The 25,296-nt window shown below is 51.3% G+C and overlaps 1 protein-coding gene across 10 annotated transcripts in view; it reads right to left on the minus strand.

Annotated features, from left to right (window-relative positions):
- Window positions 1-25,296, minus strand: part of MSI2 (musashi RNA binding protein 2) — a 361,149-nt gene that overhangs the window by 16,585 nt on the left and 319,268 nt on the right. For 5 of the 10 annotated variants that reach the window (XM_084749550.1, XM_084749552.1, XM_084749548.1 and 2 more), the window contains 3 exons: window positions 24,869-24,943; window positions 8,972-8,995; window positions 7,551-7,613 (listed from right to left, as the gene is read on the minus strand). In XM_084749550.1, the coding sequence (XP_084605676.1) occupies window positions 7,551-7,613; window positions 8,972-8,995; window positions 24,869-24,943 (162 nt within the window). The remainder of the gene's footprint in view (window positions 1-7,550; window positions 7,614-8,971; window positions 8,996-24,868; window positions 24,944-25,296) is intronic. The other 5 variants (XM_084749553.1, XM_084749551.1, XM_084749549.1 and 2 more) reach the window with 1 other exon arrangement.

Genomic DNA, 25,296 nt, shown 5'->3' on the forward strand with positions numbered 1-25,296 from the left:
TCCTGCCCTACCTCTCCATTGTTCACACCTGGCATTTTTTTATGTATGCACTGGGGACCCAAACTAAGGGCCTCATGCATGCGCATGTGCAGTGAGCACTTTCCCCACTGTGGTTTATAGAGGATTTATGGGCTGAGACCCTACAAGCTCCGCAGAGGCACAGGTTCCACGTGTGGCTTTCTCTGCAGCTCTATTGCTGGCCTCCTAACTTTAGAGCCCTCTTTACGTGAGCTGCTTCTCCTCATAAAGGCTGCAGCTGTCTTGGGTGTCACGCTATCCTATCTAGAGCTGGAGACATAGCTCTGCTGATAGTGTGCTTAGCTTACCATGCACGAAGTCCTGGGTTTGAGCCCCAGCATGGGACAAACCCAGAAGAACGGCACACACCCTCAGCCTCAGCAGTTAGAGGTGGGAGAAGTCCAGCGGTCCAGCCTCAGCTACGGAACAGATACCAAGCCAGCCTGAGCCAAATGAGACCGGCCTCACAAACGCAGTGACCACCCTGCACGGCCCTCACACCCCTCACAGTGGGTCTCTAGGCCTCTGTCTCATGCACTCTCACCACTTGTGGAGTGCCCAAGAGAACCACTACATTTCTCACTACTCCTCCAGACAGCTGGGTCTGGGCTTTCTAGCCAACACTCAAGCAACGGCCAACCCACTCAAGGGACAGGCAGGAACATGTCACCTGCTGAAAACCATCCTGCTGATTTAAAGACCATTAACATTCCCTCACTCCATTTGCTTCAGGATTAACTTATCCTTTGGTCTGGACTTTAAGGCAAGCCACTAATTGCTCGAGAGTTGATTTATCAAGTGCATAGTATTTCTATTACAAAATTATTGATTGGCGCTGATATATTGTATCCTCAACTGGGCTGGTCCGAAAGCCCCTGGAAAATGAATGAAGCTGAGGTCAGCGGCGGGAGCCTGTGCACGTTATTATGGATTCAGTCAAGTTGCTTAAAACCCACGGCCAGTCTTTATGGCTAAAGCCCTGGCACTCTTAGAAACGAACATTTTAAAGACTACCTGGGGGTGGGGGTGGGGGGGAGATGTTCTCTAGAACGCAGGCCAGAGCCTGAGAGATGAATGCTGAAGTAACACCGCGTGAGTGAGCTAAGTCTGGCTAGTTGTGGTACCTCGTCCTGATAGGTCCAAAGCTTTCCTTCCCTCTGGCCACTGCACTGATATTCTATTTATGGCAACAGATGTGATAATATCTTTTTTTGTTTTTGTTTTTTTCTTCGAGGCAGGGTTTCTCTGTGTAGCCTTGGCTGTCTTGGACTCACTTTGTAGACCAGGCTGGCTTCGAACTCACAGCGATCCTCCTGCCTCTGCCTCCCAAGTGCCGGGATTAAAGGCATATGCCACCACACCTGGCTGACAATATCTTAATGGGAGGCTCTTTCCATGACTTTCCCCACACATAGGCCACACCCTCCAAAAGGATGTATTTTTGCTAAACAGGGAACTTGGTAGGAAAGAAAAGAGCTGGCCTGTGTGCCTCGCATTCCCTATCAGATCTTGCTTAAGGAAGAGCAGAAAAGCTACTTCCAGAGATAAAGGCACACCTGGATCCGTTCCCTACCCCCACCCCATGTGTGTGTGCATATATGCAGGTGGACTCATCTTGTGTGTGCACTCGTGCAGAGTGCCAGAGGTTGATGGCAGGTATTTTCCTTTATTGCTTTTCACCTTAGTTCTTGAGATAGGATCTCTCACTGAACCTGGAGCTTGCCACTTTAGCTAGACTGGCTGTCCCATGGGCCTCCAGGGTCCGCCTGTCTGCCGTCCGCCTGCCTGTCCACCTAATGCTGGGGGTCCCAGCTATGCGCCGTCACATTCTGCTCTACTTGGCTTTCCTGAATTCTAGGGTTCTGAAGTCAGATCATCGTGTTTGTGTGGCAAGTACTTTACCCACTAACCCATCTCCCTGGCTCACTCTCCCATTTTAAAATGAAGTTGGAAGTAGTCACTATCAGACCAAAGACTATAGAATGAAAAACAGGGACTGTCCTGAAAGCCATGAGATTTCTGCCTATGTCCTTTAGATGAAGGCTGCGGGATTCCTCCAGCTAGGAAATGGGAGGGGAGGGGGGCACGGATGGCCTTGAGACATTTTCACAAAGGTGGCAGCAGAGACCCAGAGCCATCTCAGAAGCACTGGGATGCCCGTGCCAGAATCTTGGGTCCTAACCTCCTCAGCTGATTCAAGAGAGGCCGGATAGTCCTGCGGTAGGCATGCTAGTCTGCCCACTTGCCTCCTAGGTCACAGATACATGCAGCTCTGAGGGGTCCAGGCTCCAGGCACCACAGCTGTTCCAGGATGTAGGATTCAGGCTGGCGGCAGCCTGGGGTTCTGCTCTCTGGTTTCTGTTCTCATTTGCTGCCTGTACTCCTTAGTCCTAGGTCATCTGCAGCAGTACTGATGCCTGGTCCCAGCCATTTTCTGTTGCCCGCTTCCCCTGTCCCCAGGGGAGACCATGCCGGAAGGAAGGATGGCTGCTCCTGAATTTTTCCACCTGGAGCCTTCGTGTCCTCATTCTGTCTGGCCTGGCGCATGCTCAGTTCCTATCGGTTCTAACTCTGCTAGAACATCACAGCTCCCCACCCCCATGCCCAAATGAGGCTTCTACTTGGTTTTACCATGACATAACTTTTTGAAGATGTTACAGACCCTGCGACTTTCTCCTGAATTCTGTGTCCCATGATGGAGAACCCGTATCCTACAGGCTCTGCCCTATGCTCTGTCTAACTCTACGGTTTGGTCAGAGCCTTGACTTGACAGGCAGGTTCTGGGTCGTAAGTACCTATCCTCACTTCATACGGTCTCAGAAGGTTGGGGACAAAAGCTCTGAGGTCTCTGGTACTCCCTTACGGCTTGTTACACATGCGGAGAAGATAGAATATGCAAAGATGGTTGGCCACACATGCCCCAAGTGGAAGACAAAGGTTCCCTCCAGAAAGCCCATCTAGAGGGACTTAGGAGGAAACTGGATGGCTTTTTTTTTTCTGTCCCAGGTCCATCCTGCTTCTTTCTCCCCGGGGAAGCTGTGTCAGTAGAGATGCAGGGCCGTCACTCACACCATTGGCCCCTTTCATCTTCACCACTCATAAGAGACACTGTCAACATCTACCAGGGTCAAGTGTACCTTGCTGCCCACAGAGGCTGAAGCCCCCAGTTTCTTCCTCCCCACTGCATCTTCCCTCCCTTCAGCCACAGGAGCAGATGACACAGGCTGTGTCTCACAAGGGCTCAAGGGGAAGAAGCCGGGCTTAGAGGAGCCTGGCCGACGGCCTTAAAAACAAGGACAGATCTGTTGCTTTGGTCAAGAACCGTGTGGGGAAGACAAGAACTTGGAAGAACAGGATGACTCTGGCTCTACCCGCTTTCGCTTTGGTGAACACGACCTCAGTTGGACAGGCTAGAGCTGAGGGTGGTGACCCAGTTCTAGACTTGGGGAGTGGGGAGCGTGAGGAGAGGTGGTGGTGGCTGATGGCGAGAACATGGATCCAAGCCCCTTGGCTACTTTGAAAGCATGGAACCCCTTCTCTTCCTGGCCCCCCCATGCTATCCTTCAGACAGTGGTGTTGGGCCGCGCCTTCGGAGGCCCTGTGATATCAACTCAACAATGCATGTTCTACAACTACGGCTACAGCTACCAGGACATTCTACTACAGTGCATGCATTTAGTTCAGTCCCACAGATACATACAATCTAAGAACAGGCAAGGGAGGTGTGAAATGTTTTACTAGACAACAGGTGTTTTGGAGTTGTAACTGATTAAAAAAAAAAAAGAAAGAAAGAAAGAAAGAAAAAGAAAACGGAAAGTGTACAGAAAAAAAAAAGACATTTCTCGAGAGTTGGATATGAGTTTGTTTCTCGAACTGTTTCATCTGAACAAGCAAAACATGCAAACCAGCTGATACTAACAGGAAGCTGGACACTGAGAGAGGGTTAACAGGTGTGGACAAACCTTCCTGCTGAGCGTGCTCAGAAGAGTGTCTGAGAGGAGGTGTGCAGGTCCTAGTGTAAGAGAGGCGGGAAAGTATGCCTCAGAGACACTCTCTCACCGCAGCCCCAACCAAGCAAGAGAAAAGACAACAGAAACGTGACTGCTCACACTCACCACCACCATCAGGAGCTCACGGCACTAGACTGGAGTAAAGCTGGCAAGTGTAAAGCACAGTAGAAGGGTCCTGGCTGGGGCCGGAGGCTGGGCGGGGTGGGTGGTACCAGGGGGGTGGGGGGGTGCTCTCCAAGCTCTGTGAGTGATACACGGACCCACCAGTGAGGTCACCCCAAAATAAAAGTACCCTGAAAATTGGTACCGTTTTCCTCAGGTTGGAGGGGACGGGGAGGTGTCAATTGTCAAACCCGGATTTGTGTTTGGATGGGACGTGATGGGGGAGGGGTGGGGGGAGGGGTGCCGCTGGGACTAAATGAGCACGATCAAAAAACAAAACAAAACAACCAAACCAAACCAAAACAAACCAAAACAAAACAAAAAACCAAACTCTTGACTGAGCACAAGAAAAGATGATGTTTCAGACTACCAGGTGAAGGTGAAAGAAAAGTGACCACTGATAGTGAAGTTTTCTAGGAGTCGGCAGGGAGATTTCCCTGCTGGGGTACGTGTGCCCTGCTCACCTCAGGTTCTGGGGTGGGGGGGGAGTGAGAAAAGGGAGGCAGGCTAGCCCGGAGGAGCAGGCTGAGGAGGAGCAGGCTAGCCCGGAGGAGCAGGCTGAGGCAGAAACTCGAGGCCTCCCCCTTGACTGCCTCAACACCACAGCCCTGACACATACAAGTTGCCACCCTGAGAAAGATCCAAGCTGCCTCCCCCGCCCCTCCCCATGGCCCCTCAGCAGGTGTTTCCCAACATGGGAGGAGAAGTCAAAATAAACGGGTTGGGGTGGAGTTGGGTTGAGAACTAAAACAATTGGGCTAGATAAAAATAATGACAACAACAACAAAAAAAATTTGCCTTCCAGTAAGACAGCTATCTAATATCCCTAACCAAGACCAGGAGTCCCTGGAAGCAGAGACACATTTCCTAAAGTCTGTAGTCACTCGTCAGGTGTGGCACAGGGTACCAGCCTCCAGGCAGGCAATCAATGGATTCTAACAAGTTTGTAAGAACCCTTGGTGCACGATAGTTGCTCAGGAGGCTGTGGGGGAGCATCCTTAGCTTTTGGGGAAGACCTGGGGGTGGGGTGAGGCAAGGTTTCAGGAGCTGCTGCAGGGAAATTTGGATCATGAGGTGCCTGGGAACCCCCCTGGGGACTGGGTGTAATGTGTACATTGATGTATATGACCTTTCACAATCCACAGTAGAGTGTTTTGCCAATGAAGGGCCACTCAAGGGGAAAAAAAAAATTAACTGGCCAAGCATCCAGGCTCAGAGTCTGGGCCATCTTCTAGAGGAAAAGAAGATGACAAATCCCCCTACTGGCCACACCACGTTAAAAGAAAAAGGCAGACTTTCCCTCTCCAACTCTTCAGCTTTGGTCCAGGTCCAAAGATGGGGCTCCGGGCAGGGCTCTCTAAGCAGAGCAGGCCATGTTCTCTCTATAGTGGGTCCAGCAGTGCTGGGGGTTTCCCCTTGGGTGGGTACCTCAAGCTGAGGATTTGCTCCTTGTACTAACCCAGGCTGGGGTGGGCAGGGGTTGGAGGAGCGTACTCCTGAATACGATTCACTAACAGTGCAGCGATGAGCATGGCGGACCTTGATGGCCTGTGGGAGAGTTGGCTCCCAATGGAAATGGCTACAAATAAAACACCACTGATCCTGGAAACAAATGTGTGGTTGGAGATGACCTTGAGGGTTAGGAGTTAGAAGGATGGGTGAGTGGGGCTCCCTCCTGGCTGGGGGTAGGGGGGTGGGGGGGTTAGAGGGGGGCGGGTTGTCTGTGCATCGGCAGGGTGGCAGAACGGGACACAGACCAGGGAGATGGCTCTCAGACTCGCAAAGAATCCCATACTGCCCTTTAAACTTGCCATGAAGTCAAGGGGGGACGGGGTGGGGGTGGGGAGAGAGGCAGGGTTAATTTCGGGTTAAAGTTTAGTTTCATAATCCAAGTTATCAAAAGAAAGAAACTGAACGGAGAAAACAAACAACAACACTCAGAAATTCCAAGACTTGTTCTTTGGACCATTCTTCCCTCCCAGGCACAGGAATGAGGCTTTTCTTTCTTTCTTTTTCTTTTGTTTTTCGATTCCCCCCAAAGTGTTCCAAATTAAAAACCCCAAAAGCAGAAATAGGAAGACACAATGCAACTGTGCACCCCCATCCTAGAGCCTGGGAGTGGAGGATACCAAGGGGCACTGGCCAGAGGGCGAGGTAGAGCCTTTACAGACTAGAGTGGATGGAAGTCGAGAGTGCCCAGCTATCTGGACTTCCCAGCCTGCCTGCCAATCACCAGCTCTCTGGCAAACTGCCCCTCAGTAGCCCCCACCCTCAATTTCCCTATCCACCCCCCCAAAAAAGCTCCAGTGGGAATCTTCCTTTGTAGCTCAGAGGCAGTGCCAGTTTGCATGGAACGGATTTTCTCTGATATTTTTCCAATGAGCCTCACTGTGCCAGTTTGGGTTTTTGGCATTTGCCCTCTGGGCTTTTAATGCTCCATTTCCTGGTACCTTCACCAGCATCCTACCCTGTCCCACTCTCTTCAGAGCCCAGTTATGTTAAATTAGTGCTCCAGCACCCTGCCCGAGGGGGTGGGGTGGCAGGGCAGGGGTAAAAGAACTGGGAACCAGGCTGCTCAGCAGTGGGTGGCACAGCTCTTAGCAGGGGTGCCCAGTGCACAGCAGGAAGCCCTTGGCATTCATGGTGGGGTGACATGCCCCAGTTCTGGGTGGACCTTAGAGTATTGCTGGAAAGGTGTTCCCTGGCCACTGGAGGGCTCCAGATCTTTGAAAAGGCTGAGGTCATGGGAGAGAAAGTTCCAATTTCTTAGGTTGCTGCCTGACTCAGAACAGAGTCTGGGGCAACAGAAAATCAGGCCACACCTTCCTTCCTTTTCAGACCTCATGGATTGGTCCATATCTGGCCTCGAGGGCCCTGGGAGTGGATCTGGAGTAAAAAGTGCACCTGCCATGCCCGGCAGGAGAGACAGCCTATTTTCTACCCCTTTGGCCAGGTCAGAGACCCAGGGAAGGGGACCTTCTGAATCCACCAACGCCAAGCACAGTAGTGACCAGAATTCCCAGAAGCTGAGCTTGGAGATGGGGCGGCCCAAAGCCAAAGGGAAAGATAGTTTTCGTTCGGTAATGGGAGCACAATTCTGCCTGCGGTTTGCTGTCCCAGTGTCCTATCTGTGACAGACTCCTGCAAGAACTGCCCTAGGTGGCTGGGCCTTGGTGGTCCCTCCCTGTCCCTGCCCCCTCCCCTGGGCTGTGGTGAGGGGGAGTGCTGGACAGATGCAGCCACACGGGCTAACAGGGTTCTGTTTCGTTTCTTTTTGGTTTTTTTGTTTTTGTTTTTGTTTTTACCTTCCCCTGGACATGAGGCATGCCTGGGAGACGCCTGCCCCGCACACCTTCCTACCTGATCCACGAGCCGCTGCCACTGCTGCCGCCGCCACTGGTCCATAAGCCGCTGCTGGGAAGCCTGGAGAGAGAGGGGTTGGAATCAGAAGGAGCCATCGAGGCCCCCCCGGCTCATACAAAAGACAGCTGGGAAAGGCTTCCCAGATAACTTTGGGGATACAGATCAGTGGCTCTCAGGCTTCTGGCACAGTATCTTTAGATGTCTGAATCTCACACACTGGTCACCCCAGAAGTGCATCCTAGGAAGTACACGGCAATAAACTCAAATATGGGGAAGGCCTTTCTCTTTGGAGAACTGAGTTAGTTGTGGGCTCTGTTGACCCTGCACTGACTCTTGAAGCTGCCCCAGGCCTGGCCCTGCTACTCTTTACAGGGATCCTGGTGGTGGCATCAACTGGAGCAGGAAGCACTCGGGTCTGGCTTCTTCAGAGAAGATGCGCCATGGCCTAGAGATGGTTTCATTCCAGAAAGTTCTTCTCCAAAGGTCTGGTCATCTGAGCTCTAGATTGGTCAAAGCTTCCTGTCAGCGGTGTCATGGCCCCTGCCTGAGTGAGGGTCAAGAGCCTGGGCATCGCCATGGAGCCAGGTGTCCGAGGGCTCTGGGATTCTTCCCGGGGTGAGCCCTGTGGTTCTGCACGATACAGCTCTTCTCAGAGTTACGGCAATATTACTCTATGGTGCTAGGGATGGAATCCGGGGCTTTGATATGTCAGGGAAGTGAAGGATCCCAGCCCACCCTATGGCAATGACAGGGAACTCAGATGTGACTCCAGTGCCTGAGGCTTGGAGGGCCCTCCAGGGGTCCTTTTTTTTTTGTTGTTGTTGTTAAGGTTTGCACTGTCTAGCAAAGCTAGGCCAGGCAAGAATGAAGCTGAGGCTGAGCATGTACGTGGCTGCAAAAATGTCCTTAAGAAAGAAGAGGTAGGCTGAGCCCTTCCTCTCTCCTGGGCTTTTCTGACATACACACAGTCACACACTGGAGTATATACAGACATCCTTCCACATACATAAAAACAAGCATCTTCTGCCACCAGGGAGACATGTGCAGCCTGATCCCGAGACACACTTCCAGGGACTACTTTTTTTTTTTTAAATGATGCACCAGAAGCCCCTGCAAACCCAACAAACAACTACCCCCCCCCCCCAAAAAAAAAGAGCTGCTTGACTTGAGCCACAGAGCCTGTCTGATAAGGCACTTGTATAGGACAAAGGGACAAGACATGCACCGGAAGAGCAGGGAGCAGAGGAGCAAACAAAGGAGGAGCTTCCTCCACACAGAGCGAACTAGAAGCCCACTAAAACTATAAGACTATGGTCCGAGCTACGTGGTTCTACGGAGGCGAGACGTTCAAAAGGGAAAAGAGCTACTCTAAAGAGGCCAGGCTAAGCTACTTCAAATGCCAACGAAAAGAGACATACTTGCATTTAAATATGGTAATAGGGCTGTTGAAGGGGAAAAAGAAAGATCCAGGTGAAATAATTGTACATGGCTCTCCCAGGCTGGGAATGAGTCTCCCAGTGCCCATGAAGACCTTGCTGCTCCCTTCCCAGAGGGAGCCCGGGGTGGGGCTCCCCACCTACTCCTCTCCCCAGCTCTTCCACGCAGGCTCTAGATTTCTGAAGATGGTGCTGGTGGAAAGCGCTGAAGGAAAATAAGGAAGAAATCAGGTTATTTCTCCATGTCCCAACCTCTGTCCACCCAGCCTCCTGCTGCAGGCCCAGAGCAGGGCTCAAGGGGTGCTAGGGCGGAGGAAGCAGCAGGCCGGAGGAAGGCAGTTCTTTTGTGCTTTCTTACCCCAGACATAATATGGGAGGGTTCCTTGGAGGCATGAGGAGATGGTGGTTGGAGGAAGGGAGTATGGTCAGTAAGATTTGTTAAAAAATAAAACATCTATTTTCTAGAGTTAAGCAGTTTGGGTAAGAAGTCTCAGAGAAAGAGGAAGAATTAAAAAACAAGACAAAACCCCAAAAACCAAAGTGTCCAAAAAACAAACAAAGAAACAAAACCCCTCCATTAGCCTTCACCTCAGATAAAGGTTTCTGCTGGAGATGGAAGTCTCTTCAGCCACTGAGGTGAACTAAGAGGCAGGGGTTACCAGAGGCTGCTACAGAGGGAGCCACTCTGCGTGTGCAGGTTGCTGCCTCTGCATCACCACCTCAGGCTGTCATCGGTTCTTCCTTCTGAGACACTAGACAGAGCCACGTCTCCACCACCCACTGAACCAAGCATGACTCATGTTTACTGCCCTGCACCAGGCCCCTCCTGCTCTGTCAGCCTGTCCAACTTCAGGGGTAACCAAAGGTGTGCTGTGTGTGTCATGGGTATACTTCTGGGAGTGTGTGTTATGCTTGCATTGGGTGTATATGTTTGTGTGGGGGGAAGTGTTTGCCATAGGGTATATGTGTGGTAGGGGTGGGTATGTGGTAGAGCGGGTTAGGGGTTCTAGAAACCAAAGGATCATCATACTGGCCACAATAACTGAGGCTCAGCTGTCTGAGTTCAAGTTGGCCCAGCCATTCACCAACGGTGACTGTGGGAAGCGGCTTAACCCTCTCTGCACAGGGGATGGCTATGCTGGTGCAAGGTCCATGTATACAAAGTGTTCAGGCCAATGTCTGAGAGTAAGCCTGTATAATCAGAGTATTGTCAAACCTCCAGCCACTGGCCCCGTGGTGTGCAAGACAGGACTCTCCCTAGACAGAGCCTGTTCTGTTTTCCTCACAGTGGAAGTCATGGCCGCATGGCCACAAGGATATTGGAACCTAGCTGTGTTCCTTATGGGTAGCAGAGTGATCTGTAACCCCTGACCATGTCTTTCCTTCCTTGCTGCCATTGTAAAGCTAACTTTCCACAAAATAACAGCACGTATTCTGCTTAAGGCTAATGATGATGACTGCCCTCATGGACGTGATATGCTAGTAATGAATCCAGCGGAAAGGAGAGGGATGCTTCGCTGATCGAATCCTAGAGAGGCTGGGAGCTAGAGGCTGGCTATCTGCAAACAAGAATGGACCACGTTCCTCCTGCCTGGGAACCTTGCAGTCACAGAGAGGACGCCTGGAGACATTAGAAGCAGGTTGATGGAGGGATTCTGGGTAAAGCCAGACTGTACTGTGAAGCATTCTTGGCAGATGGGGTCAGAGCCAGAGACTCCTTCTTGGGCACGTGTGGCCTCCAGCCCTGGCTGACCCTTGCCTCGCTTGCTGTGTGACTTGGGCAGGTTGTGTTATTCTTCTCAGCTGTAGGACAGCCTGGCTGGCAGGATGACCTTTATAGTCCCTCAGCTGCAGGCTCTGCACAAACCTGTCTATCTGTGAGGATGACAATCCCAAGTCCTCTGGGGTTGATGCCAACAAAACTTTGGGGTTAGTGGCTTGTCTAAGTGAAAGACATCACTGCACCACTGACAGTGAATGACACACTGTGATAAACTTTCTGGAGTCATGACACTTCACCGCAAGTTATAAGCCAACAGTGTTTATTATTTATTTATTTATTTTGGTTTTTTTTTTCTTTTTTTGAGACTGGGTTTCTCTGTGGAGCCCTGGTTGCTCCGGCACACGCTCTGTAGACCAGGGTGGCCTTGAACTCACAGAGATCCACCTGCCTCTGCCTCCAGAATGCTGGGATTAAATAAAGGTGTGCACCACCACCAATAAGCTTAGTTTTTGTTGTTGTTTTAAATTATTACACTGCATCTATTTTTTTCGTGCTTCTGTGGCACTTACTGGTTTCTGTATTACCTAAGTACAGCTATTTTTATATGCATATCTTATTTCTCTTGCTGGGTGACAATCTTTTCTAGGACAGGACTCAGTCACATGGTCCACTTAGCCTCCAGGGCAGAGTCTTCCCAAACTCTAGCTGCCGATGGCCAGGACACACTGCTACTGTGTGTGAGTGAGGGCTGGCCAGGACACACTGCTACAGAGTGTGAGTGAGAGCAAGCCAGGACACACTGCTACAGAGTGAGTGAGCGCAAGCCAGGACATACTGCTACTGTGTGTGAGTGAGCGCTGGCCAGAATGCGCTACTACAGTGTGTGAGTGAGGGCTGGGAGTTGCTCCTCTGGGCCAAGTGTAGCCAAGGACAGCATTACCTATGAGTCCAGCAGCCTGACTCCCTGCCTGCACCCCCATCCTCCAGTAGAAACTCACGGACTCCCAGAAGCAAGGTAAACGCAACGAAGGCTGGAGTCTATGGTACACAGAGGTGCCAAGCTCTGCCCCATACATTGATTTTTTTCAACCCTGGGTTGAACACCACGTCGTTTACAGTGTCTACACATGTTGACGTTCCTGGAGAAATGACTGACTCGGTCTTTGGTACAGCCGGGCACTGATGGAGGCCTTTAGAAGCTTCTAGGGATAGCGCCAAAGTTGAAGCCCTTTGGGGATGAAGCGCGGTCACCAGCTGGCAGAATGGCTCAAATCTAAAAGCCTTGCTGAGCGAGATTAACCTGAGTCTGTGCCTCCAATCTCATGTAAGAAGACTGGCCAGCAAGTCCACAGTAGGCCAAAGCAGGAGAGACCTCCCCTCAACAAGGTGGAAGCAGAGAACTGACCTCTGAAAGTTGTCCGCTGACTTACTCTGAGCGCAAACATTTACAAATAACAAGTAAAACAATAATACGCTTCTTAAAAATGTCAAGCTACAGTACACTCGGTTACCTCTTCTACCTCACAGGAGTGAGGGGCCTCCTGAGAATATGGTGGGAAAATCAAATTCTTGTGATCAACCCCATTCAGAACAGTGGGTTCCAATCTTGCCTGGAGGAGCTTAAACACACACACACACACACACACACACACACACACACACACACACACACACACACACACACATTGCCCGGGCCCCACCCTCATCAACAGAATCAAGCTTTCTCAAATGAAGCTTCTAACATGCAATGTAGACAGACAAGTCATGAGCTAGAGGAAGCTGTGGGGGCCTTTGCTTTGTGTAAAACACTGAAAAGGTCTGCTTCCTGTCTAACTGGCTGGAAGATCAACAGTCTTTCTGTCTCCTTCCCCTGTATTCATTTGGCAGAGATGTTGGCTTGCGTTGCGGGAATGGCGGTACACTGCTGGAGTTCCCGCTGGGTCAATTACTTATTTCTGTGACCTGGGATGTGTCATAGCTCCCCAAAAGAATGAAGAGAATTCTGAAGCCCCTTATAGCTTCAGGAGATATGATCTGGGGGGATCTTTCTTCAAGTCCCATACGAACAGCTTCCACTTCCTTCCCCAGCACACCCAGCCTCTCCCTACAAGTAATTTCTATGGCTGGTTCAAACTGTCTTGGCTAATCTAATGCTGCTTCCCTGAATCCAAATACTGGAATCTACGCCACCCAAAAGAAGAAACTGTTACCCAGAATGTAGGAAACATGGCCTACATGAGTTTGGAAACATTGCCATCTGCCACTCTGGCTGGCCCAGGCTGCTCAGGCCTGCTTGGGGTAGCAAGGCTCAGTGTTTTACAGAAAGATTCACAGCTTTCTGACTTCTGGTTGAGGCTGGAAGAAATCTGGGCTGCCCATAATTGGAGGAGCTAGAGGAACCAGGGGTTCACATCAGAATAGAGGCTCCAAAGAGGAGGCGAAACTAATCACCAAAAGGACACATTTCCAAGATCAAACAGAAAGGGTCCGCTTTGACGGAAGCGGGTGCGCATTCATTTCAAAAAGAACAGCCTAAGCCTTGAGCTCCTGGCATTCAAAACAGGAACCTGTCTTAAGACGCAGTGTTTGAGGGGTGAGAGCGGCTTTCCTAGGAGGCACCAGCAGCTGTGCAGATCCCCTGAACAGGTGAGGGGGCCAGGGGCTGCTGTTTAAAGCAGGGGCATGCTGAAGAGAACACAGTGCCTCGCCACTGGCTCTTGGCCAATTCAGAACCTGACAGCTGTCCCTGAGGAGGAAGCACAGGGGCCAAACTAGAAAAATCAAGGCTGTCTGCGGCCAAGGGTGAGGGGTAGACAGCTTGGGCCTGCTCTCTTGGCAGAGTGTTAGCACCCCAGAATATGGAAGGCAGGCACAAACCACGCTCCATCCCTACTATAACCGCTGCTTAGCATGTGTTAACTCTTTGCATGTTTGGGTGGGAATACAGGAAGGTACATCAGGCTGCATCTGGGAAGCGTCGGAAGGTTTTGGCAATACTTTCCTTCCCTCTCTTTTTAAATACCAAACCCAGGGCCTTGTGAGAGCTAGGCAAACGCTCTACCACTAAGCGCCATCTCTAGCCCTCATTTTGAGGCAAGGTCTCAAAGTTGCTTAGGCTAGTCTTGAACTTGTGGTTCTTCCCTATGCCTCTCAAGTAGCTGGGATTACAGTCCTGTGCCACCAGGTCCAGCCTCCCCTAGAGTAGGGATCTCTATATGGTGACTTTAGCCTGGCATCGTTCTGAGCCATCTTTACCTCAAGTCACTCAGGTCTCACAGCAGAAGGCTAGAGCACTGCGTTCAGGGACTCATGATGGCTAAAGGACCCCCCAACCCCAAGGCCTGTTCTCAAAGCCTGGCTTCCTGCTACGCATTTACAGAATGGTCATTATGTGTCAGGCATTGTCCCAAGCACCGGAACCACAGCAGAGACGGACACTTATTGTCCCTGCCCTATGCTGTAGCTCCTGACGGGGGAAAATAGGGTTCTATTTGTGGCATGGCGTTCCACAACTAGACTGCACCCAACAGACTCCCTAAGACAAAGACAAATGGCTAATGATAAGCACAGGACGCTGTGGGTCCCCTGTGCCTCAGAACCTTCCAGATTCTGTCTGCTTCAGGTTCTCCACTGAGCTCTGACTCAGTCAGAGGGTAGGCCGCTCCATCTTATCCTCCCCTCCAAGATGAACAGCAGGGGGTAAGGGAGGAGCCAGGCCGGTGAGCCTTGACCTAGTCCCAAACACCTCACCACTTCCACCTAGCCGAGTTAAAACAAATTTCTGAGTTTTTAAGCTACTTCTTGCCACCTGGTTTTTGAAACACAGAACAGACAGAGAAAGCCCAAATCATGTTTTCACTCAACTTGAGCCATTTTAATTTGATATGCTTGGCCCTAGGATCCTTCTTGAGGGGGCTGTTAGATAGACCCACCTCAGCACTGTCACTAGCCCTGTATCAGCCACCTCTGTAGACCAGACCAGCAAGTGCTGGACACCAAGGACTTCCCGCTGTCTGAAAGCTCCATCTCTGACCTTGGTCCTATCACTAGCTCTATACATGAACATCTGAAGTTCTAGTCCCACCCCCTACAGCATGGAGACTGTCCGCCCTGGTGTCTCTAGACAGGATGCTTTGGGCACCAGCACTGCTGGGGGCGGGGGGGAGAGTCCAGAGGTTGAGGGAGGCTCTTGGGGATATCAGGGTACCAACTTACCAAAAAGTACAGGAATACTATATCTGAAAACCCCAGCAGCTAGCAGAGGGACCCCCACAGTCCACAGGCTGGACGGAAGAGCATCTTTCTCTATGCGTTCCTTTCCTAGGCTATGAAAGGCCTGGCCCTGGCAATAAGCCGTGCTAATGACAATATCAGTGGTTACTTTCTCTGGGTCAAGGAATGTCCTCGTGTCTTTCCCCCACTGGACAAGAAAGCCAGATGAAGGCTCTACAGCTGAGAGAAGGGAAGCGAACGGGGACAAGGGTGACTAAAGGAGAGAGACAGCTCAGTGGTAAAATGCTAGACTGAGTTTGATTCCCAGACCCACATTGAAAGAGAGAAAGAAAGAAAGAAAAAGCTGGGCATGATGGCACATCCTTGTAATCCCAGAACTGGGGAGGTAGAGACAGGTGGATCCTCAGGGCTTGCTGGACAACTTATTTGCAAGCTCCAGGACAATGAGAGACCCTGGTTCAATAAACAAAGTGGGCACTGCTTCTGGAACGCCATACAAGGTTGATTTCATGTGCACAGGCACAAACACACACACACACACACACACACACACAAACACAGACACACACACACACACACATACACACACACACACACACACACCACACCCCTCATGCCCTTACTTAACACCCCTCCCTATCTCATTTTCCTCCTCTGTGAAACACACTACCAGCGCCAATTTTGTGGAGGTGCTAAGGAGTCAAGGAGATGACAGTGTGAAGTGCTTGGCACAAGTGGACTAGAAACTTCTATTCCTATGTTTTATTATTATTGCCCAAGGTAATAGCAACCGAGCTAAGGAAATCCCTTTGGTGCTTCCTATTCTAAAATCCTATTAATTTATGTGATTTGGCATTCAAAGGGCTTTCGTGGGTGACATGCATAATTTATGTGTGAGTGAAGGGCCGTTTTCTTTCAAGTATAAGCTTGAACTGTAGCAAGGTCATGTGATGGTATGACAGAAAGACACATGAGGCTCAGGGAGTGCCTGGCCAGGGTGGGCTCATCAGAGGTGTGAAGGCGGCTCCCCGAGCCCTAGGGGATCATGGAATGGAATCAGCAGGACCAAGCTTTTCCCACCATCCTCTGCCCTTTGACGTATTACCCGCCCAACATCTCTTGCCAACAATTTCCAGGTTCTTGGCAGGGTGGGTGGGTCGGCAGTGGGCAGGGAACACAGTGTAGCAGCCCCCCCCCTCCCCGAGGATCCTTTCTGGGACCTTCCATCAAGTGGAATTTTGTTTGTTCCTCTGTATGCAACACGTGAAGACTGGTCCCTCATCTATCACCGTGTCATCAGCCCTGAGTTGAGGGCTTGTGACATGATGGGCAGAGACTGTGGGTGCTGGGGCCAGGCCTGGAGATCCCTGAGTACCTATTACTAAAAGGTACAGTGATAGGCCGGGTGCCTCTGCCATAGGAAGTGCATGTGCCTGGAGGAGGCTTCAAATGTCTTCCTTCGGCAAGATGGGACCAGTATCCCTGCATCATAAAGCATCTGCACTGGCAGCTCAGTGGCAGAGTCCGCTGTCTCGCCCACCATCTGCCCGGATGCTGACCACAGAAATGATGGAGGTCATGCGGTTTGACAAGATCTGGAATATCCTTTCAATATCTCCTAGGGAAACACATTTTCTTTTACTCTTTATTTACATGTATGTGTATGCATGCTACATGTGTGTAGGTATCCATAGAGGCCAGAAGAAGGCATCAGATGCCCGGATGCTGGAGTCACAGGCGCCTGCGAGTCGCCGGGCGAACTTCTCTCTGTGACTCAAGGCTTAGGTTGGGTATTGAATGCTATGGTCTGACCATGTCTGTCATCCCTAAATAATACGTATGCTGAAATCCTCACCTGAGAGGGATCAGCGAGTGGGGCCCTTGAAAAGTGAGAGCCTCATGAGGACGGAGGGAGCCCTCTTGGTGGAGATGAGTGCTTGTAAAAGAGAATCCAGGGCCAGCAAGACAGGTAATGGCACTTGGGGAGCAAGCCTGGAAACCCAAGTTCAACCCCTAGATCCCGTATAAAAGTGGAAGGAGAGAACCAGCTACATAAAGTTGTCCTCGGACCTCCATACATGCTCTGTGGCAGGCATGCTCCACCCACATGATCATGTGCAGACACACACACACATATATCTATATCTATCTATCTATCTATCTATCTATCTATCTATCTATCTATCTATCATAAATAAATGCATCAATTAAAAAAGAGAGAAAGAATCCAAAGAGTTCGATAGTAATGCTCCCCTCCACCTCCCCCCAGCCTAACACACACAAGGGAAGATACAGCGAGAAACCAGGCAGCCATGGACCAGAGAGAGAGAGCAGTCCTCACCATGACAGTGAATCTGCAGGTGTCTTGACCTCAGACTTCCTCTCAGCTACTGCCTAGGAACTCCATTTCTGCTGCTGGTTACCTCTGGGCTCCGGGATGCCTATTATAGCAGGGATAGACTAGACTGCCCCGTTCACAGCAGCTCTCCAGCTACCATCAAGGCCCCCTCATCTGTGCTCACTGCTCCCATGCAAGCTGGGAATGCCCTAGCTGGCCACACACAGGCTGCTTCTGTAGGTTCTGAGCTCATTGCCCAGCGTCTCTGTGGCCTGAGAGACTCTCTAGGGCAGGTGCCGATGGTTACACCCTGCATTTTCCTGGCAGCCAGCGAGCCAGAGAGCCAAGGGGCTCTTTTGGCAGTAGATGCAGACTGAACCAGACTCGGTGGGAAAAAAAAAGTTTTCTTTCTGGCTTGGGTGGATGGACCAATGGACACCCTTTGCTTGTCCTTGGCTGTTCTGGAAGGCATGAAATACTGGACCCTCGGGCCTGATGTGGCAGTCCACCTAGAACCTTCGCACTCTGAGTAATTTTGGGTGTAGTTGTAACTTTGTTTTGTATGCTTCAGGCTTTTACTGATGAAAATAAAAACTGAAGGCCTGAGGAAAGGTGAGGAGGTTCCCCCTGGTAGGACTCAAAGGGAACTTTAAGGCTGGTGGAGCAGGTATCTGGGAAGGGGTGGGAGGGCTGTAGACAGCAGTGGGAAGAGATAGATCTAGTTGGGTACCCGTTCTCGGTCCACAGGGCAGGAGGTGCACACCTGCAGCATCCTTCACTGTCACCCTGCCTGCTCCCACAGACCCCGCCCCAGCAACCTGGGAGGCAGGCGACACAGTAGTGGACCGTTGTCTCTATTTAATAGGTACTTGATGGGTAGTAACACTGAGGCCCAGTGTCTAGGCAAGTCGAGGCAAGAAGGCTATCTCTCAGATTTCTGAAAAGCCAGTGTGTGTATGGTGTGTGTGTGTGTGTGTGTGTGTGTGTGTGTGTGTGTGTGTGTACACGCGTGCATGCGTCTGGTGTGGCCATGGGGAGCTGAGCGCTCACCTAGCTTGATCCTCTCATTTATGCAGAGCGGCTTCAAGAGGCACAGAAAGCCGATCACAAGTGAAACCCGCCATTCCTGTCAATTCAGATTGCTCCAATTCATTTCTGCAAATGTTTATTAAGTGCCTATTAGGCAGTGTGCTCCGCTTGCATCTGGGAACTGAGTCAACTCCTGATTTTCTATGCCAGTGAGGAGGATGGCTTGGTGATAGGGCACACCTACAGTCGCCACAAACCTCCCTCCAGTCCTGGCTTGGATTTGGGGTCCGCGGCTGACTTTCAAAGCAGCAGATCTGTCTCCTGACTAAGCTTGTCTTTAATATTCAAATGAGAGGATAAATCCCAAGTACACACAGGGCCAGGTGGCCCGGTTGGCTGGCCTCTGGGAAGCTGGTCTGTAATTTCAAAGCGCCTCTGTGAAGAAGTAATCTCTAGAGAGCTGGAGGGTGGAGACCAATTACAGGGCTGAGGTGGGACAGACGGGTGAGGCCCTTCCTTAGAAGGCCACACCCTACTTAGTGCATTGGCCTCACCCAGATGCTCGAAGCCTCAGCTCCAATCAATCAACCTGGGAGGCTAACCTCCCAATGTGCTTCCTAGCTGGTGAGAGGCCAGCCCCTACACTGGGCAAAGAGCCAGGAAGAGCGGGAGAGGTCACCACATGGATACCGCAAAGGTTGCTAGTGTGGGTATTTCTGGGATGGAGCAGGGTGAGGGTGAGGGATAGACCCTTACAACAGGAAGCAGGACAAAGGCTACAGGAGAACAGACTGACACTTTAGGTCAGGGCTATCTGCTTTCTGGGCTCTGAGATTCCACCAGGAGAGCCCTAAAATGGCCTTGCCTTGCCCAAGGCCTCTGAGAACTTGGCCAGAGAGAAAAACAACACAGGAGACCAGTGTGGGATTCAATTCTGAGTGCATGCCCAGGGCTTCCCACCCGACCTGAACAGGGGAACCAAACTTGAGGGTCTCTGTCACTAGGGTGGGCTAGCGGAAGGAGTTGACAGAAGGCCCTCAGGACTGCTCCTCACAGCAGCCCAGTCACACTCGAGGTGGGACCCTAGGCCGCTGGAGAATTTCCTTATCTGCTTTTCTGCAAACTTTGTAAAAATACTGTTCTCTGGGCAGAACTGACAGCTGGTATAAGTCGCAGGCCTTTGCCCCTAGCCATTTGAGAGGTACTGTCTCCTGAATACTCAGGCTCCTTACTCTACCTCTGTAGAATGTGACTGGCCACCAGACTGTCTTTGTTCAAATCCTCGATATCTTGAACCGAGGTTCCCTAGCAGCGGCTCTGCTGACAAAAGGCTATTTGAAGTTCGCGCCAGATGAACAGGGAGGGCCTTTCTGAGCTAGAGCACTTCACCTCAGGCCACGACTGAGCACTGGCCAGGGACTGTCACTGGACACGGACAGGGAACAAAGGACTGGTGGTTTAGTGGTCATGAGTCCTGGTGTAGAGATCCCAGTGCTGACTAAGCGTCAGGTGTTCCAAGGCTGGTATGCCAGAAAGACACTCACAGTGGCATCAGAGACCTGATCGCCATTACTAAAGAGACAAGGAACAAACTGGGAACTTGTAGTCCCAGCTGCTGGAGAAGGGTCTCCCTGGCCTGGGACCTACACAGACAGCCCTTGCCCTCCACACTCAGTGGCTCAGAAAGGAGGGATAAGTACTGGGTTATGAGACACCGGCCTGGCTCTCCTGGCTGCCCAGAGCACTCTGCAGCTAAGGCAGTCAAGTGGGTGAGACATTGGTGTCATATTAACTTTATTGTCCTTAGTAGTGCATGAAGATCCCAAGGGGCCACTAGCCAGCCTGAGGCAAGAAGGTGAAGTGGAGAAGAAACATGGGGTGCAGATAGGAGGGGACCTCCTTCTGGAAGTTCTGTACTGCCCTTCAGCTCTGCACACCCCAGCTCTGGAAGGCTCCCTCTATCACCCTCCGCTGTAAGCCCTCTTCCAACTCTTCTCATGCTTTCGGGCCTAGATTCATTCTGAAACCTGAATCGCACCTCACCTGCCCTAACACACCCCCACCAACTCTCCATTTTCCAAATCACCCAAAGCCCTGAAGTCTGCCTTGGGGACTTCCTGCTTCCCTAGGGATCCCAGGCCTCTCCTATCCCTGATAAGCAGATCCAGGCGGCACCATCCTGAACACTAAAGATGGAAAAGGTGCTTCTAGAAAGATTATTCCATTAGCAACATTGATGCTCATCATTTCTGAAACTTCTCATTCCACAGCATTTACTGATTTGCATGGCATATTTGTAGACACACAGACAGGTCAGACAGACAGACAGACAGACAGATAGACAGATAGACAGACAGACACACACACACACATACACCATCCCTGAATTCTACTCAACCAAAAAAGTCACTTTGATTATTCAGATCACACTGTCACCTGACTACTAAGTGATCAGATAGCACTGAACAAGAGACCCTTCGGTTCTGCTCAACAACATGTCTACTGTCCTTCCACCTGCCCTGCTCCGGGAGTTAGAAAAGTAAACGTAAGCTGTGTACACAAGCACACGCACAGCTGTGCAGACCCACACCTGATGCACAGATGTGAAGTGTTCCACACACTGACTTCACTGGTAGGAGGGAGTGACGGCAGAGGGAGGGGCAGGGCGCTGTCCCACAGCTGGTGTGTGCAGATGCTCTGTCTCTGATCACCTCCAGCGAAAGCACAGGGCTCTCTGCTGAGGAAGAGGGCAGAGCTGGGGCCAGGCAGCAGCTAGGGGGACGTTGGCATGTGTCTTCAAAACGAACTTGGCCGTCACCCATGCTGGTTACTGGTGCATTCACCTCCCCTGGAGCGAGAACAGGACACTCTCAGGGTAAGAGATGGCAGCACACAGCATGTCCGCGGTAAACAATTTATTTTTCTACCTCAGTTGCTTACAGGAGGGGGAACATAAAATGTCATTAGGGAGCAGTGCAGATGAACTATTTACAGCAGCGGGGAAATTCACAACGGCTGAACTGAACTGCCTGAGAGGCGAGCACTTCAGGGCACGCTCACCAGAGCGAAGCAGTTCACAGAAGTCAAGGTCAAAGTAAGAAGGGGGAAAGCCTACAAGCTTTGTTTTTGTAGAGCAACCTCTACCACCACTGACAAAAATACACACAGAAAAGGAAAAGGGAAGCCAGTTGCATCAGTTATCTCGGAGCCAAACTGCGCAGACCTCCTGCCACACGCATCTGCTCTTTGAATACCAAGGATGCCGATACTCAAATGTACAGGACTGTTCACGCTGGGTGACTCAAGCAGAGCACGGGTCAGTCACTGTCCACAAACTCTTGGCTTTGGTGGGTGCCTCTGAGCTATGGTTACTAGCTCAAGAGAGCAGGGCATTTCAAAGAGGGAAGTGGACAGGGTTAACAGGACCCTTCTGGGTAGGGGTGGCTCTCAGGGGGCTAGCCCTGAAATATAGCCTGACTTAGATGACCACAGGTGTTCTGTCCCTTTCCACCCTGGCAGTGCCATGGGGGAGGGGATAAGGCAGGGAGGTGAAGCTGGGGAAAGAGTCCAGTGGGGGAATCAGTGCCCATGGGCGCAACATGTGGCAGGGCCAGGGCGACTCTGCTGTCCCTTTTCAAAGATAGATGAGTTTATTGTGGCAATGGCCACCAAGAGACCAGGCCTGAAGGACAATAGCCACCAGACGGCGTTTACGCAGCTGCTTGTTCTGACTCCATTTCCCGTGTGGTTTTGTAGAAGGGTGTGAGAGCTCACACTGCCACTGTGCACCAAGGGGCATAGGTGCTCTCTCCAGCTCACACAGCTACAATCCCTCTGGGCCACCAGCCCTTAAAAGCTCACCCCTTGCCCTGTGAGATGGTCAGAAGGGATGTTTGATCATTATTCTAAAGAGGCAGCATCTTCCTGGATCCCTACAAAGTTTGTAAGCAGTTCCCTACATTTTGGGAGCCGGGACGGAGTGGGGGAGTCGGGGTGAGGTAGGGTGGGACGGGACTAGCCATAGTGTATTTGGGAAGCAAAGCAGGAGGGAACAGTAAAGTCTTTCTGAGACAAAACCATGAGGTCTTTCCCAGAATTTGAAATGGGAAAAACCATGCTCATTCATTCAGTCAGCCAGATAGGACAGACTTCAGTGGGAGCTGCCAGCATTGGGCGGCTCTGGCAGGAATGTGTTCTCTGCAGAAATGATGGCGAACCCCCACTTGTGCTGCCTCTCTTAAGAGCTTGTTGATAACAACTGCATCCCACAAATCAAAACCAGCAAATAGTTTGAAAAGTGAAATAAGACTAGAAACGGTTAAAAGAGAAAAGAGAAAGGAGAAAACCAGACGAGGACAATGTAAGGAGGTGGGCAGGCCCCCAGTGAGAGGACCACAATTCCACACTCAGCGCTGAGGAGAATACAGGGCCAGGGAAGACCCTAGAGCATGAGAGGCAGGAGACATTTGCAAAGTGGTCACCTCTTATCCTTCCTAGAAAAGAACACAACCCCAATACTGAGCCAAAGGCATCCGGCACCTTTCCCAGGACACCTTGTTTGTTCTCAAAGAATCCTGCAGGTGGCTGCAGTGATTAAACCTGTTTAACCCAGCTGTGTGGCCCAGGGAGCTCTTTGGGGACTATAGTCCCCATCACACAGGTGCACATCACACAGGTGCACATCACACAGGTGCACATCACACAGGTGCACATCACACAGGTGCACATCACACAGGTCCGGTGAGACCTGAACGCCAAGCAGTTGGGGTGGATGCAAAGGTAAAGAGAGGTGCAAAAAACACCTTAGAAGGGACGAGGTTCCGGGTGGCTTGAGGATGGGCTATTGTCCCACCCCCCCCACCCCCCCCCGCCCTCCAGCATCTCTCTATGACAGATTCAGAAGGCCTAGGAGGGGTGTGGGACCCACAAATAACCCCAGAGGGAATAGAAGTGGGAAGTGGGCACAAAGAAAAGCCGTCAGGACAACTCTGTGGTGACAAGAGCTGTGCCAGCATCAGAAGTGCCAGGATCCAGACCCCGGGGCATGGGGAGTGGTCCACAGAACCGCCGAGAGAGGGTGAGGAGAGGGCAGTGTACCAGGCTGCCCCACCACTCTGCAGCCCCACTGCCTCCTTAGCCACACCCACTTCAAACATTCCTTATGCTGTGAGACAAGAGGCTGAAGCCAGAACATTCTGAAGCTTCCTTGCCCTAGAAGCCCACCAAGTGTTAAGCTCCACGATGATGTCAAGTTTGATTCTAGAGGGGCTGACCACACCCTGAACTGGGTGGGCACAGGAGCCAACCTAAACTTTGTATCTAAAACCACCTGGGGCTTGGCAGGGTATTGGGACAAGCAGATATAGGTCTGATGTTCCATGAAAGGGGTGGAGAAGGATCAGGAGTTGGGTGAGCTCCAAGGCTTCAAGTGTGACTTGAGTGGACAGGTAACAGGAAATCTGGTGGTTGAGAATGCACTGCTTATCCTTTGGGCCAGAGAATATCGTCTGTCTGTCTGTCTGTCTGTCTGTCTGTCTGTCTTCAAGGCTGACCCCATTTGTATCCACTCATGGAAGCTTTGACTTCCCACAAGGGGCCAGGTACCTGGGAACAGCACCTTAGTTTGCCCAGCTTCAGCTTGGTCACTCTGGCATGTCTATCTGTCTGTCTATCTGTGGTTTGAGCCATGGAGTCAGAATACGACCTGATGCTGCCTGAACTGGTTCAGATGAGATGGGGGGAGGTTCTCAGCATGAGGTCCACTTCACTGTCCCCAAATGACTTCACACCGTGTGCCTCCAACTCTGCATGCACATACCTCTCTAGAGTACCACAACCCTTCTTCTAATCTCTTCCTTACATTAGCTCTGGGCGCATTATCTGGCCTCTGACCCTGACTCACTAGGCGCCCTAATATATCCTCATCTGTACTGCTCAACTGCGAGGAAGTGTACCTCACGACACCCCCAAAGCATCTCTTCCTGCAGCCTCCCTCCTATTTTCCCCAGACCACGCCCACCTGCTCCTTCAGAGCTGAAGCGTGTGTGAGCGGTGCCATGCCATGCTCTGCTGTCTGTGCAGAGCAGAATGAGTTTCCGCACAGCTCATTCAGGCTGCAAAGCACAAGTCTGACCCCCTGTAGCACCTCACCAACATATGGCTGGGTTAGCGGAGAGGAAGGAGGGAAGGCAGGCTGGGAGGCATTAGACAGGTACATGTGGAGAGCAGCAGGCACTGGGGGATGCTGGATGTGACAATAAACTCTTGGCCCAGAGATTGGTTCCCCGACCCCCAAGAGAAGACCCAGAACACGCTCAGAAGAAAAGGAGGTGAGCAGAGGGGGCTTCCCACCTCTTCTTTCCTCCCGTTTTGTCACCAGCATCAAGGAAGTGCTCTAGTCCATTGGAAAGCCCCAACTGCACCCTTACCCTGGACTGGAGGGGACTTAGCACACACAGGTATGCAAGTTGTATTCTCTTTTGGAGCACCAGTCTACTCCCCTCCAGATGCAACCTGCCTCCCAAATTTCCAAAGCCCCAGGGTCTAAGCCACTCACCTGGGAACTGGTAGCCATAGCTAGGAGCGAATCCGGGGTAGCCTCGGCCATAGGTTGCCACAAAGTTGGGGTAGCCTTGAACACAGAAAGAAACAAAGAGCTGTCAGAAGGTGGCCTTGGATCTGGGGTGATATTCCAGGGAAGGTGCCAGTGACCATCAGCTCTGGTTAGTCTCACAGAATGGTGTGTCTCTGAGGAGGGTCTCTATCCAGGCCTTGGATCCCCTCTCTCACACGGCTAGGGGTGTGACCATCAGTATGTTTATAATTAGCCCGTATTTAGGTAGCCAGACCGCCCAAAGCCCAGATACTTTCATGAACCCATAAATACCACACAGAAGACAGAACACAGTGCCTGCATCTGGCTCTGACATTTGGAGAGCTTACCCTGAATGTACTTTCCCTTAAAGATGTTGACAGTAGGAGATT

This window comes from Acomys minous (assembly GCF_964271855.1).
Source record: "Acomys minous genome assembly, chromosome: 12".
NCBI classification, from domain to species: domain Eukaryota; kingdom Metazoa; phylum Chordata; class Mammalia; order Rodentia; family Muridae; genus Acomys; species Acomys minous.